This window comes from Mus caroli, unplaced genomic scaffold (assembly GCF_978045245.1).
Source record: "Mus caroli unplaced genomic scaffold, Mus_caroli_1 scaffold_9, whole genome shotgun sequence".
NCBI lineage: Eukaryota > Metazoa > Chordata > Mammalia > Rodentia > Muridae > Mus > Mus caroli.
The window spans coordinates 79,958,464-79,973,787 of record NW_028227264.1 but is presented as its reverse complement, the minus strand read 5'-3'; the positions used below and the strand labels follow the sequence as shown (position 1 = coordinate 79,973,787).

Here is a 15,324-nt window from a genome sequence, read left to right as displayed (position 1 = left end):
GGACACCGCCCTCGTGAAGCACATCATTATTGTGCAGATGTCTCCTGGCTGATGATTGGCTAACGCAAGAGGCTGAAAGCCAATAACCTGGAGCCGCGTATGCTGCAGACCAGACCCCTGATGTGCAGGTCTATGGAGTTTGTGGAACTGAGTGGGGTAGTACTGTGAACACACAATAAAATCTATTCCGTTGCATAGTGGGTAATGAGTGTGTGAATCACTGCAGGCCACCACCTATGGGAAGCCAGATACCCTTAAAACCAGGTGCCCAGGAAAGCGCGCTGCACAAAACAAAAAAGGAGCGAGCACATGCGGATCAACCACTGTAGTTTATTACTCCAATGATTCCCACAGCCGGGTTGCAAAGTCTAAGGCAGGCTGCCTGCCTTCCTGGAGGCACTTACCCCACCTCCCCCTCTGGGGGAACTCCACTTGGCCATGGACCCCATAAACCTCTGAATTCATTTATTTAGACTTTTGGACATCTGCGTGTTTCCCTCTGAAAATGTTAAGAGCCGTGTCCCGCCCACCCCACAGCCTGCCAGTCCAGCCTGCAGAGAGATTTCCGCTGCCTTGTAATTCCGAAATAAATAGAATTGGTAGCAAGTGAGTGCTGAGTGATGTCAGGGTGGCCCCAGCAGTCTCTAGAGGAGCACTGTGGGACAGTCTCAAGGTGTCTTCTGATGGGTGGGCACTGTGCAGCATGTGGCAATATCAGGCTGCCTACAGTTTGTCCAGGAAGTTGTCCAGCGCTGGGATGCCCTCTTTCAGGCCCTTGCGCTTGCGGGTCTCAGCTACCACTTGGCTGGGGCGGCTGCTGTTGTCAAAAGGATCCCCAGGCAGGATCTGCCAGTGGTCAAACACACACTGGGGGAAGGCCTGGCCACCGGTGTTGGATCGCAGATCAGCGGTGAAGCCTACGCAGAAGACAGGAAGCTCATCAGGTGACTTCCCTGGGGGGCCATGCTTAGCTGTCTTGCCACCCCTCCCAGGGGGGATTCCTGGGTCCCCTGTTTTGGTTTCTCTGTGTAATTTGTAGCTCTGGCTTTCCCAGCACCCTTAACCAAGCTGGCCTTGAAATGACAGACATCTGCTTCTGTTCCACACCCCCAGCTACATTACACAGGTCTTGCAGGTTATCTGCAAACCCCAGGGACCAGACACTCACCAAAGGACTCATTGACAGGCAGGTATGCCTTGACCACAAACATGGGGGTACCAGCGACCTGGGACTCCTCAAACACATGGCCACGCTTCCTGTTCAGGACACCGTAGATGCCACCCACCACTTGCTCAGGACACTGCGAGGAGAAAGAGGGAACATGGTGAGCAGTGGGCAGAGGCAGGAGAATAGATAGGCGCCACTTAAGATACACAAGTTACCTGGATCTCCACCAGATAGATAGGCTCCATGAGGCGGGGCTGTGCGGTCAGCACACTGGCATAGAGGCAGCGGCGTGCTGTGGGGATGATCTGGCCACCTCCCCGGTGAATGGCATCAGCATGCAGGGTCACATCATGAACATCAAACCGCACACCACGCATGTTCTCCTCACAGAGAGCACCCTGTGAAGAGCTGAAAGTCAGACACCAGCAGCCCCTCTGCACATATGGTCACCAATGCCGACGAGTTCACTCACCTCCTTAGTAGCCCACTGGAAGCCAGCCACCACACTGTCCTTGATCTCATTCAGGTACTGCACACCCTTGGTGATGTCGGTGAGAATGTTGGGGCCAGTGCCATCAGGGCCAAAGCACCAGATCTTGCGGGCTTCAGCAACATCCCATTCATACTTTTCAGCCAGGTAGCGAGCACGTGCCTTGAGCTCCTGGCGGGCAGACACCTCACCCTTATCGATGTCCTCTGCCAGGCCATCAGGGAAGGGCCTGGCCTTCATATACAGCCGGTTGTGCTTATTGGGGGACTTGGACAGACACAGCACGTTGGATTCCTCACTGACTGTCTCCCGGTACGACACAACAGGGTCAGATTTCTGTGAAAGGGAGACAGACCACAACTGTCAACACTACAGGGTTTCCAGGGGGCCTGCATAGAACCCCCAGTACATGGTGCAGCTCCTCAGGCGCATAGGCAAGAGGAGATGCCCATTCTGGTGCCCACCTTGATGGGGATGCAGGCATGGTCCTCCTCCAGGTCCTTAAGGCAGATCTCCAGGTGCAGCTCACCAGCGCCAGCAATGATATGCTCTCCAGACTCCTCAATGATGCACTATGGGAACAATGGTCAGCACCCTGCCGTGCTCCCCAGGCATAGGGCTTAGCCGTATGACTACAGCAGATACAGGCCTAGCCTCAGCCCCAGCCCTCCCCTGCTTTCCCCAGGTGCCCCCCGTCACCCCTCCAACCACAATAAGCCAAGACCTAGTGGCACACCTGCACCATAGGATCAGACTTAGCCAGCCGCTTCAGCCCCTCCACCAGCTTGGGCAGGTCAGCTGGGTTCTTGGCCTCCACTGCCACCCTGACGACAGGGCTGACGCTGAACTTCATCACACGCATATTGTGAGCGTGCTCAAAGGTGGTGATGGTCCCGGTCTTCACAAGGAACTGGTCCACTCCGACCAGCCCCACAATGTTTCCACAGGGCACATCCTCAATCGGCTCCACGTAGCGGCCCATCATCAGAATGGTTCTAGAGGGAGGGCAACTGTCAACAGGGCGCTCCTGGGAAGCAGCCAGGGCTCAGGAAAGTAAGGCCAGCGCCCACCTCTGGATAGGCTTCAGATACAGGTCCTCCTTCTTTCCAGGCGTGTAGTTGGGGCCCATGATCCGGACCTTCAGACCCGTGGACACCACCCCAGAGAACACTCTACCAAAGGCATAGAAGCGGCCTTTGTCAGAAGTTGGCACCATCTTGGAAATGTACATCATAAGGGGGCCTTTGGGGTCGCAGCTCTTAATACCTATGGAGAGTTGGGAATTCAAGTCACCTGGTTGCCAAGGCTGGAGGACCCAGGAGCTAAGCCCGGGAGACCCTACGGTACATACCCATGGCGGCCTCATCGTCAGGTGGCCCCTCGTACAGCAGCTCACAACGGTACTTCTGTGCAGTGACAGGGGACGGTAAGTGGATGGTGATCATCTGCAGGAGGGCGTCCCCTGCAGGCAGCCAGCGGCGCATCACAGCCTTGAGCAATGGCTTGCCCTCCTTGTCCTTGTCCTCACTGTCCAGCTTGATGTCGAGCTTCTCAATTAGCTTGGCTGTCTCCTCCTTCCTGAAGTTCATGATGGCGTCGAACACCTGTTTGCACAAGGGAAGCGGGTGAGCGATGGCAGGTCATGGGAGCAGCTTCCCAAGGCTGGGAACACAGGCCAGGACCACAGCTTACCCACCTTGAAGATGGGGTCCAGGATGAGCTGGCAGAAGGTGCGGGGAAGTTTTTTCCCATCTGGGCTATTAGCTGACTTACTGAACTTGCCATTGGCCGGATCAAAGTACCTGTGGAGAGCAGTCACATAGTATCAGCAGGCAGGCATTGGCCACAGGTGGCAGGGTTAGAGACAGTCCCCATGGCCATGTATGTACCCACCGGTCTCCCCACAGCTTCTTCATCATGTCCTCTACTTTCTTGGCACGCTCAGCTGCGCTCAGCTGGCCCTCGCCCTTGGCTGCAAACTTGGCCACATACATCTCTGCAAACTGCTTCAGGGTGAAGGCCCAGCCATGCAGGCCAGAACCAAAGCCTACGGTGCCCAGGACAGGGTCAATCTGAGGGAGGAGAGTAGCCATTAGCCGGGCAAGGTGGTCAGCAGCCAGCCCAGCCACAAGCCCAGTCTCAGACACTGAGTTTCTTCAACAGACATCAGGTCAAAGTGAAGAATTTCAGTCATCATGGTGGGTCAGGGATTCCCAGGGAGTGTGACCCTGAAACCCCCCACAGAAGAGCTTCGCACCATGATATTTCCCATGGGCCCACTCTCGCCCTCGCCATAGGTAGAGATGATGACGTTGACATTCTCCACGATGCGCTGGAAGGTCTGGTAGAGCTCCTCAGGCTCCAGCTGCAGCTCAAGCAGGGCTCGGTCCATCTTGTTCATCATCAGGACAGGCTTGATGCGCTCAGCGATGGCCTGGCGCAGCACCGTTTCTGTCTGCACACACACGCCTGAGGACAGGGTGGAATGGACTAAGTACTTACCCTTAACTCTCAAGTACTGACAGTTCAAGGCCCGAAGATCACGTATGTTGTCTGTGAAACGTACACAAGCACTCTCCAAGGTTCGTGGTGTGGATGCCCAGGCGCTAATCTCCAAGTGTGTCCAGTGTACTAGGCCCTATGCCACTCAGCCCCTCCCACCTCCAGAGACCCATGGGCCTCTGCCTCAGAGCACTGAAACTATAGGAAACTGGTCCCACTTAGCTGGACTTCACAGTCTCCCTGCCCAGACATGGGGACTGGCACATGCAATTTCAAACTAGCCCTTAATTCATCCTTGCCTTAAAATGAATTTGATTTCAATTTACATCCACAAAAATGTGGTACTGGGCCATGAAAACACCAGCTACTGTCTGTTACAGCTCCCACCCACCAAGGCTTACCAGACACACAGTCCACCACCACCAGAGCTCCATCGGTGACACGCAAGGCAGCTGTCACCTCTGAAGAGAAGTCCACATGGCCTGGAGAGTCGATGAGGTTGATGAGGAAGCCCGAGCCATCCTTGCTCTGCTTAATGAAGTTCAGGTCGTTCTCAGAGAGCTCGTAGAAGAGGGAAATGGCGCTATGAAGAGGAAGGGGTCAACAGCCCAGTCAGCATCTCAGCAGGGCAGGCTAGGCAGCACACACAGGCATGTCACAGAGAGGCCCCTAAACACACCACTATTTGTCCACTGGCAGCAAACACACCCGGGGAGTTGAGCGACACCCCCTCGAGACTGTCCCCTCACTCACGTGGATTTGATTGTGATGCAGCGCTCCTGCTCATCCTTGCGCGTGTCAGTGAAGCGCGTCTCCCCAGCTCGGGCGGAGGCAATGATGCCGGCCTTGCACACCAGGGAGTCGGTCAGGGTGGACTTGCCGTGGTCCACATGGGCGATGACTGACATGTTCCGGATGTTGGCTTTCTTGTCCATGATGGCACGGATCTGATCTACTGTGAAGTTCACCTGTGGTGGCGGAAGGTCAGTCAGGCTGATTCTGGGAACCCAACTTGGCAGGCATGGGCGAGTCAATAGCACCACACAGCAGGGGCAGGAACCAGATGTCGCCCCAAGATTGGAGCTGAGCTCATAGTGTGACTCAAGCCTACAAGCCCAACACCTCTGAAATAAGGACCAAAAGTCCACAGATGTGTCATAGCCCGAAACAAATGCGGAGACCAACAACTGGGACAGTTAAGAGCAAGCCTGTGCTAGGGGAGACCCTATCTTGAGGTTCAAGTCACATAACCTCAGCACAAGAGTTCAAAGCCAAGGTGGACGGCCACCTCAGCACGGCAAAGATGCCGGATTGACTGGGACCAAAGCACGAAAAGACCTCGCCTGCTACACACACCACCTCTTCCCCAAACCTCTGGGTGCTGTGCGCCAAGGTCAAATGCCAGGATCAAAGGCCACAGTACGCCACTAGGCCCAGTAAGCCACTTTCTTAGATTGCAGGAACCGGTGGTCACGTGTGAACCCAGATAGAAAACAGAGACGGAGGCTACCGGAAAGGGTCCGGAAGGCGTTCAGCCCACTGGAGGTGTCCAAGGAAGCCAGCCCTACAGGCTGTCACCTCCCGAGGACACCCTCCGCCCGTCACAAGGGGCGCGGGGACGGCGCTCTGCCCGCTGCCACATCACCACGCGCAACCCCTCCCGCAGCCACCCCGGCGGCCGCGGGGAGATGAAGGACTTCACGAAAACACCCCAACCTCGGCAGCCTGACAATCCCAAGGCCCTCAGGGACACGCAGACATGGCGCCGCGGCCCGACCACGTCCCGCCGCCCGGGCCAGGGTAGCCATCTCTCTCCCTCCCGTCCCTTTCAGGGTCCCGCTACCGCCACGTCCCACTGCCCCAGAGATTCGTCTCGGTCCCCGAGTCTTACGGAGCCGGAGAGACTCACCATGGTGGCGGATGGCGACGGATTCTCAGAGTAAGAGGTGAACAGGGAAGCGCGCCGACGATGGCGGCGGCTGCGGCGGAAGAGACCGCTGACGTCAACGCCCGGCCTTTTATAGGTCGACGCCGGTTGGGTGCGTCACGTGACGGCGCGGGTGCTGGTCCGGCCGGGTTGGCCAGGAGCCAGCTGTGGCCGGAACTGCGCATGCGCAGAGCGCGGTCTTTGGGACTTAACACTTAAACTGCCATGGGAGTGGCTGCGGCGCGGCTGGGGCGTGGCTAGCTCAGTCTCTGGACCCAGGGCCAAGATCCACCGGTGGGTTTTTAAACAGATTCCTCAGAACACAGTTGCTTTCAACATGATTCTTGAAAACCTTGTAGGTCAATAGGAAAAAGACTTTGAAATTCGGACCGGTCAGTGGGTTGTGCCAAAGTTCGATTTCCTGGGTTTGAGACTGTTATGTAATTTGACACCTCTGGGAAAAGCTGGAGAAAACGACCCTAGAGGCCACAGGTTTTTTTTTTTTTTTTTTTTTTTTTTTTTTTTTTTTTGGTTTTTCGAGACAGGGTTTCTCTGTGTAGCCCTGGCTGTCCTGGAACTCACTCTGTAGACCAGGCTGGCCTCGAACTCAGAAATCCGCCTGCCTCTGCCTCCCGAGTGCTGGGATTAAAGGCGTGCGCCACCATGCCCGGCTGAGGCCAAAAACCTTGCTTGTATTTTTATTACACTTTTTCCTTTGTTTGTTTTGGAAACAAGGTCTTTGGATGCAACCCAGGATGGCCCCAAATCCCGAAGATCTGCCTTAATCTACTGAGTCAGTGCTCAGACTTAAAGACTGCGCCAACACACCACGCTCTCATGAAACTTTTTTTGTCCAGACACAGGATCTCTGATAGAACAGGCTGGCCCTCAACTGGGTTGGCTGTAGAGGTTGTCCTTGAATTCCTGATCCTCCTGCGGGCAAAAAAATGCAACAGTAATGATAAAACCAAAACAAAAGGCAGACAGTAGTGGTGCATGCATGCCTTTAATCCCAGCATTTAGAAGGCAAAGACCAGGTCTACAGAGTGAGTTCCCTGACAGACAGGGCTAAATCCAGAAACCCTATCTTAAAAACAAACAAAAAGCTGGGCGTGGTGGCGCACGCCTTTAATCCCAGCACTCGGGAGGCAGAGGCAGGCGGATTTCTGAGCTCGAGGCCAGCCTAGTCTACAGAGTGAGTTCCAGGACAGCCAAGGCTACACAGAGAAACCTTGTCTCAAAAAAACAAAACAAAAACAAAAGCCAACAAAAAAAGATAGATAGATAGATAGATCAGCACGTGGAGCTAGGCAGGGTGGCAGCCAGCTGTCATTACAGCACTTGGCAGATGGAGGCAGGGCCTGATCTCCGCAGGGAGATCAGGAATTCAAGGCCATCCTTCCTTACACAGTGAATTATAATGCCATCCTGGGCTACAGGAGACCTTGTTTCAAAAACAAAACATTAGCCGGGCGTGGTGGCGCACGCCTTTAATCCCAGCACTCGGGAGGCAGAGGCAGGCGGATTTCTGAGTTCGAGGCCAGCCTGGTCTACAAAGTGAGTTCCAGGACAGCCAAGGCTACACAGAGAAACCCTGTCTCGAAAAACCAAAAAAACAAACAAACAAACAAAAAACAACAACAACAAAAAACAAAACATTGCCAAACCTGTCCTTTCTTGGATTTTGTCACTTATCTCCTAAATTTTTGCACATTTAGACAAGGTTTCATTCTGTAGCCCAGAACTCACAGCCTAGGCTCCAGCCACTGTCTGAACAAAGCAAAGAGAAAGTGTGTTTTTCAAGAGAGCCCTCAATGCTGACTGTGCCGCGTGTGTCCAGCAGGAGGCATCGCAGGACCGCGAGCATGGCTGTCCCCGCCTGACCCTGGGTGCGCAGCCTTCTGCACACAATAGATGTTCATTGTTTCTGCGTTCCACTCGTGCAGACGGACCCCCCACCCCCACCCCCCGAAACCTTGTTCCGAGCTTCCTCTGTTAAAGCAAGGGACACATTTTACCCTTCCAGGGTGGGAGGGAGAGAAGGGGAGGTGTCCCAGCCTAAAATAAGTATAAATTAAGCAATGTGGTTTGCGAATCTTGGCTCTAAAGTTAACCGGCGTCTGCCTCTACCGCTGAGGTCTTGTTTGCTTAAACAAGAGGGGACGCTGAGGCCAGTGACAAGAATCATGTCTATTTATTGGCAGGGGCGCAGAGCCACCCAAGGAGTGGCAGTCTCAAGAACTAAGGACCACCTACACCTGGGTACATGACTCCATTCCAGTCAGGTTTTTCCCCGGCCAGCGCATGCGCCCTATGGTTGGGAATTTTGCATCCTGATGGTTGGAAGGATCTATTTTCTTGAAGAGCAGATTGTTCCCTGAAGTGAGTGTCAGAGATTCTTAACAGCTCGTTCTAGGGAGAACAGGGTCTTTGCAACCAGACAGAGCAAATGTTATCAGAGATTCAGTCTGCTGGGGCTGGGGCCAGGATATAGAGCATTTTCCTAGCAGAGGAGAAGCCCTGGGTTCCACCCCACAGCCACATAAACTGGAGTTGGCAGTGCATGCCTCTTATCCCACCAGCGGGAGACTGGAGGAACAGAAGCACAAGATTATCCTCAGCTACATGAGTTCAAGGTCAGCCTGGGCTACACAGAGAATTTGTTTCAAAGACTAAAGAGGAGGTTGAAAAGCCAGGCAGTGACAGGCACATGCCTTCAGTCTCAGAAAAATAAATGAATAAATAAAGGGGATTGGGGATGGAGGTGGCTAGACTAGCCTGCTATTCCAAAGTGTTCAGAGATAAACAACTGTGGGAAATTCATAGTCAACCCTGGCTTCCCAGAAGGTCTCTCAAACTAAAAACTGAGTTCCCTGGGGGAAAGTGTGTGCTTCGCAAGCCTGACGCCCTCAGAGTGACCAGAGCCAGGGTGGAAAGACAGCGCCACTCCAGGAACTTCTCTGACCCACATGTGTGTGTGTGGCACAGACATCATGCACACATTAATAAGAAACACAACGTTCATCTAGCGGGGCTGAGTTCAGCAAGTACTGACCAAGCAGGCACAGGGGTTTGACTTCCATCTCAAATACTATAGAAACCAGAACAGGGGGGCTGGTGAGATGGCTCAGTGGGTAAGAGCACCCGACTGCTCTTCCGAAGGTCCAGAGTTCAAATCCCAGCAACCACATGGTGGCTCACAACCATCTGTAACAGGATCTGGCGCCCTCTTCTGGAGTGTCTGAAGACAGCTACAGTGTACTTACATATAATAAATAAATAAATCTTTTAAAAAAAAAAAGAAACCAGAACAGGATGCAGGTGGAAGCAGGAGCCAAGATCAAGTCAGCCTGGGCTACAAGAGACCCTCGCTCAAAAAAAAAAAAAAAAAAAAAAAAAAAAAAGTTTGTTTTTGTTTGAGACAGTGTTTGTCTACATAGTACTGGTTGAACCTGAAACTCACTATGTAAACCAGGGTGGCCTCAAATTCAGAGAGATCTGCCTGCCTCTAACTTGAAACTTCTGGGATCAAAGGTGCGGCTACGAAGCCAGTTAAAATAGAATGTATTTGAAAACAAAATTCTGAGACAAGGCCTAACTGAGCACAGTGGTGGTCTGGCCTGGAACCTCAGACATTCTCCCTGGCTCTGGGTCTCTAGTGTCGGGGCTAAAGAACTGTGCTACTATCTGGACTAAGTAATTACATTTTATTTTGGAGAGAAGCAGTTACATTGCTCTCAGGAATTGGCCTTGTTAAATTCTAAGAAGCTAATGAGGGAAAGAGTAGAGAGCAATGTTCAGGACTGAGACTGGGTGACAGGCAACTGTGGGGATGGGGCCAGATGTACAACAGCTACGATCTGCAGAGCTTGCTGCTAGACAGCCATTCAGGATCTGCAGTAATCAGTTTAGGCCGGAGCAGGGGAAGGACACGACAGGGTGCGGGAAAGGGGCTCAAAGAAAGACGCAGGGAGGTGTCACTGCGCGTGCGCGGCGCGTGCGCGGCTTGTGATACAGCGGTCCCTGCCGGCAGGGCGACCCAACTGCACGGTGCTCGGATCTATCTTTCCTCTGTGCGGGGAAGAAATATATACGTCGAAATAAATGATATTTAAGATTTGGTTAGACAAGATGTAAGTTTTAAATTCCGGTCCTGCTTTAATCTACTGTGTGGCCTTGGATTAGTTACTGGATGTCTCTGGGCATTAGAGTGAATAACAAACTAATTAACAAGGTACCTATAATAAAGAAGAGTGGGACTGGGGCTCAGTGGACAGGGGGCAAGCCTAGCATGCACCAAGCCATCAGCAACAACACAAATCAGACTTCCTAGCACTGGGGAGATGGAGGTGGGAGGATACTGAGTGCAGCAGGCAGCCTGGGCTACATAAGACCCTGGCTAAAATCACAAGAAAAAAACCAAAACAAACAAAAACCAAGGCTTGAATCATAGCTCAATTGGTCAAGTACTTGCCATGAGACCATGAAAATCTGTGCTCAATACCAATTCCTGCATAAAAACCTTCGGCGTGCCCTCGGGGAATCTGGAGTTCCACTAGGCTGAACTAGCCTGCCACTGATCCAAAGGGATTCTCTTGTCTCTTCCTCAATTAAGTAGAAAGTAAATATGAAGGACGACATCTGATGTCAACCTCTGACCCACACATACACACTGCCTGCGGACAAAGTCGTATGTGCATGACAAACGAAAACAAGCCATGGAGTAATAAAAATAGGTGAAATGAAAGGAAAGGGAATGTAGGTCTAGCTGGGGATGGGGAGATGGCTACCTGGGTAGGAGAGCTGATACAACACAAGATACTGGTTGGATTCCCAGCACCCACATAAGAAGTTTCACAAGGAACCCAACAGCATCTTCTGGACTCTGAGCCACTGCCTCGTGTGAGTATATACACACTGTTAGAAATACTAAACGGAAACCTGCAATGACATTCCTTTAATCCCAGCACACGGCAGGCAGAGCCTGGTTTACAGAGCAAGTTTCAGGACTCCAGAGGCAAATCTTGTCTGGAAAAGAAGAAAAGGACTGGAGAGATGGCTCAGTGGTTAAGAGCACTGACTGCTCTTCCACAGGTTCTGAGTTCAACTCCCAGTAACCACATGGTGGCTCACAACCATCTGTAATGGAATCCGATGCCCTCTTCTGGTGTGTGTCTGAAGACAGCCTGTACTTGTATAAAGAAAAATAAACAATTCTTTTTTATTTTATTTTTTTAAAGACTTATTTATTTATTATATGTAAGTACACTGTAGCTGTCTTCAGACACACCAGAAGAGGGAGTCAGATCTTGTTACGGATGGTTGTGAGCCACCATGTGGTTGCTGGGATTTGAACTAAGGACCTTTGGAAGAGCAGTTGGGTGCTCTTACCTGCTGAGCCATCTCACCAGCCCCAATTCTTTTTTAAAAAGGAGAAAAAACACAATAAAATGTAATATATATAAAGGATCTAGCCGGGCAGTGGTGGTGCACGCCTTTAATCCCAGCACTTGGAAGGGAGAGGCAGGCAGATTTCTGAGTTTGAGGCCAGCCTGGTCTACAGAGTGAGTTCCAGGACAGCCAGGGCTACACAGAGAGACCCTGTCTCGAAAAACAAAACAAAACAAACAAAAAAGGATCTCTTCCAAGCTTTCTTTTAAGGTCTCTAGAAGATGGTCTTCCTCCTCAAGGTCCAGTATTAGGTGGATTATTCTAGTTTAGGCCAAGGAGGAAAGAAGAAAAGAAGAATGTATCACATTGGATAGATTCTGATCACGTGACATCAGGTGCCTACAGAATTCTAAGAAATGAAGTCCACTCTGAAAGGCCACTTAAAACAGAAATTGGAAGACAGTTTTTTTCTTTAAGATTTATTTATTTATGGGGCTGGTGAGATGGCTCAGTGGGTAAGAGCACCTGACTGCTCTTCCAAAGGTCCAGAGTTCAAATCCCAGCAACCACATGGTGGCTCACAACCATCCATAATGAAATTGGATGCACTCTTCTGGAGTGTCTGAAGACAGCTACAATGTACTTACATATAATAAATAAATAAATCTTTTTTTTTTATTGACTGAAGAGCAGTCAATGCTCTTACCTGCTGAGCCATCTCTCCAACTCAAGATAGATCTTTTTTTTTTTTTTTTTTTTTTTTAGGTTTTTCGAGACAGGGTTTCTCTGTATAGCCCTGGCTGTCCTGGACTTTGTAGACCAGGCTGGCCTCGAACTCAGAAATCCGCCTGCCTCTGCCTCCCGAGTGCTGGGATTAAAGGCGTGCGCCACCACGCCCGGCTAAGATAGATCTTTTAAGAGAAGTGTTGTCAAGCTGTAATGATGGCAGTGAGCCAGAGAGTTGTTTTAGTAGGGAAATCATTTGCTGCACACATGAGGGATCTGAGTTCAAATCCTTAAACTATGCAAAAATTCAGGTTCATCTGTCATTGTAGCAAAGGGGAGGTTGAGACCCCAGCATCCCTGAAGCTCAGTGGCCACCAGTTTAGCACACCCAATGCATGGGAGGTTAAGTGAAAAAAAACTCTGTCCAAAAACCAAAGTGGAAGCCAGGATTGTGGCCACAGCATTAGTCCCATGTGTCATGGAAGCAGAGGCAGGTGGATCTCTGAGTTTTAGGCCAGCCTGTTCCACAGAGTGAGTTCCAGGACAGCCAGAGCTACACAAAAAAACCCTGCCTCAAAAAACCAAAACCAAAACAAACAAAAAACAACAACAAAAAAAGAAGTACAGTCGCCGGGCGTGGTGGCGCACGCCTTTAATCCCAGCACTCGGGAGGCAGAGGCGGATTTCTGAGTTCGAGGCCAGCCTGGTCTACAAAGTGAGTTCCAGGACAGCCAGGGCTATACAGAGAAACCCTGTCTCGAAAAAAAACAAAAAAAACAAAAAAAAAAAAAAAGAAGAAGTACAGCTCAGAGGAGACGGGGCATCCATGGCAGTTAAATGAGCCCACTCAGTGGTATGAGCATTCTTGCAGAAGACCCAGGATCAGTTTCCAATACCCACATGGTGATTTACAACCATCTGCAGCCAGTTCCAGAGAGGGTCTAGCTCTGTAGGCACGATGCACACATAAACATAGAGAAAAAACATACATACACATAAAATAAATAAATTTTTGTTTTTTTGAGACAGGGTTTCTCTGTAGCCCTGGCTGTCCTGGAACTCATTTTGTAGACCAGGCTGACCTCGAACTCAGAAATCTGCCTGCCTCTGCCTCCCAAATGCTGGGATTAAAGGCGTGCGCCACCACCACCCGGCAAATTTTTTTTTAGATTTATTTATTTTAGCTGGCCAGTGGTGGCACACACCTTTAATCCCAGCACTTGGGAGGCAGAGGCAGGCAGATTTCTGAGTTCGAGGTCAGCCTGGTCTACAAAATGAGTTCCAGGACAGCCAGGGCTACAGAGAAACCCTGTCTTGAAAAACCAAATAAATAAATAAATAAATAAATAAATAAATAAATAAATAAATATATAAATAATCGAACAAGAGTACAAAAGGGGCCGGGGCTCGATTGGTGGAGTGCTTGCTTGGCATACAGAGAACCCTTCTTTAATCCTCAGCATCACAGAATAAGGTGTGGTGAGCCGTGCCTGTCACGCCAGCACTTGAGAGATAGAAGCTACAGTGGGGTTAATTACAGAGGGGATTACCAGGGGAGCCTGAACTTCCTGAGACCGGTTCTCAAAAGAAAACATTTTTTATTCTATGTCTTGTGGGTACTAGGGAGCCACAGGGGGGCTTGAGATAAAAGTCAAGCTTGGAAGAGCTCTCTCTCTCTTTTTAATTTAGTTAGAACAAAAGTAAGGATCGAGTGGCTTGCAGAGAATCGACCTGAATGCTAACACACACACACACACACACACACACACACACACACACGAAAGACGACCCGGATGTGCACTGCACAGGACCGACTAGGCTCACACCCCACCGCTACAGGGCCATGTGAGCCCTACATCTGCCAGCTGCCGCTCGAAGGGAACAGGGACACCTGCCCGACCGCATTCTGTTCATCCCTAATCCCTCTGTTCACCAAAATGCAACCGTAAACATGAGTCATAAAATGCACCAGAGCAGAAAGCACATACACCTTTAAGACCACCCTCCCCACGCTGGACGTGGGCGCGGTCCAGTCCTCCCAATGAAACGGAAGCAAGGGGCGGTGCCGTTCTCGCTTAAAAACCCAGAGCGGGGCTAGAAGTGAGCGTGGCCCCAGTGTGAGCTTCGAAAATCTGGGGGTTGGGTGGAGCTTGTGGGTAGTTAGGAAGCCAAGGAGGGCCCCTGAAATGGTACAGGACTCATTTTGTGACACCTGGTTAAAGGAGAAAGCAATTCCAGCAAAATTTTCTCTGACGTCCACCAAGGGGGCTTGGAACGCGCACACCTACACCCTTTCGCATTAGTCTCTAAACCTGATGACCTGAGTTCGATTCCCTGAACCCATGTTGTGGAAATATACAAACTCCTTAGGTTGTCTTTGGACGATCAAAAATTGCGTGTGCCCACCCCCCCCCAGTATATAAATAAAACAGACCACAGAAAAGTGGGCGTAGCCTTGAGCCAACAAATAAAGAAGAAAAAATGCAGCTGGAGGGGCTTCTGTGCCCTAAAGAAGCAAGGCTACGCAGGGCTTGGTTATGTTCATCTTTAGTCTCAGTTCTCCGGAAGCAGGGGCAGGAGGATTTCAGTGAGTTTGAGGCCAGTCTGGTTGGTCTACAAAGCGAGTTCCACAGAGCCAGGGGGGCATGGTGAACCTGTCTCAAAAAACAAAAACAATTTTTAAAAACCCATAACTGTTGCCACTGCAAGCCAATTTGAAAACGAGGAAGGGGGTTCGGCCTGTACTCTACAGAAAAGGTGGGGCCAGTAAGAGAGGGCCAGTAATATGGTTCAGGCACTAGCTGGTTCATCCCTGCGACCTACATAGTGGAAGGAGAAAACCTACTTTCCTAGACTGTTCTGTGACTTTCACACATGTACACACTAAATAAACACAAAAATTTAGCGGTGTCTCTGAAGCAAGAGAAATGAGGCGGCGGGAAGCGCTGCTATTACTTTAAGCAGCAGACTCCTCCTCAGAGTGGGCGTGGTAGCGGCCAGCGCCTTGAAAAATAACCGTGGGGGGGGCGGGATTTGGCAATTGTCCGTTGTGATTGGTCAGATCCTCGGGCGGGGTTCCTGTAGGCGCGTGCGCGTGATGCATCCTCCCGCCTCTCGGAC

The 15,324-nt window shown here is 51.0% G+C and overlaps 1 protein-coding gene and 1 non-coding gene across 2 annotated transcripts; both read right to left on the bottom strand.

The window, feature by feature from the left end:
- Window positions 1-316: 316 nt before the first annotated feature.
- Window positions 317-6,182, bottom strand: Eef2 (eukaryotic translation elongation factor 2). The gene is made up of 14 exons (XM_021175289.3): window positions 6,070-6,182; window positions 4,914-5,128; window positions 4,562-4,743; window positions 3,916-4,127; window positions 3,552-3,730; window positions 3,355-3,460; window positions 3,010-3,262; window positions 2,729-2,924; window positions 2,395-2,653; window positions 2,123-2,230; window positions 1,641-1,994; window positions 1,384-1,566; window positions 1,169-1,301; window positions 317-917 (listed from the first exon to the last, which is right to left on the bottom strand). Exons 1-14 carry the CDS (start codon window positions 6,070-6,072, stop codon window positions 724-726), a joined length of 2,577 nt encoding a protein of 858 aa, XP_021030948.2. The 5' UTR covers window positions 6,073-6,182; the 3' UTR covers window positions 317-723.
- On the bottom strand, window positions 3,796-3,859 carry LOC115032209 (small nucleolar RNA SNORD37). The gene has a single exon (XR_003837865.1). It is a non-coding gene; the product is annotated as a small nucleolar RNA SNORD37 (small nucleolar RNA).
- Window positions 6,183-15,324: the final 9,142 nt, after the last annotated feature.

Excerpts from the sequence above, each read along its gene's own strand:
- Eef2 (XM_021175289.3), bottom strand. Across the intron at positions 4,744-4,913 it reads TGCATCACAATCAAATCCAC|CGCCATTTCCCTCTTCTACG; the intron begins GTGAGTGAGGGG and ends TCCTCTTCATAG. Across the intron at positions 2,654-2,728 it reads TATCTGAAGCCTATCCAGAG|AACCATTCTGATGATGGGCC; the intron begins GTGGGCGCTGGC and ends CCCTCCCTCTAG.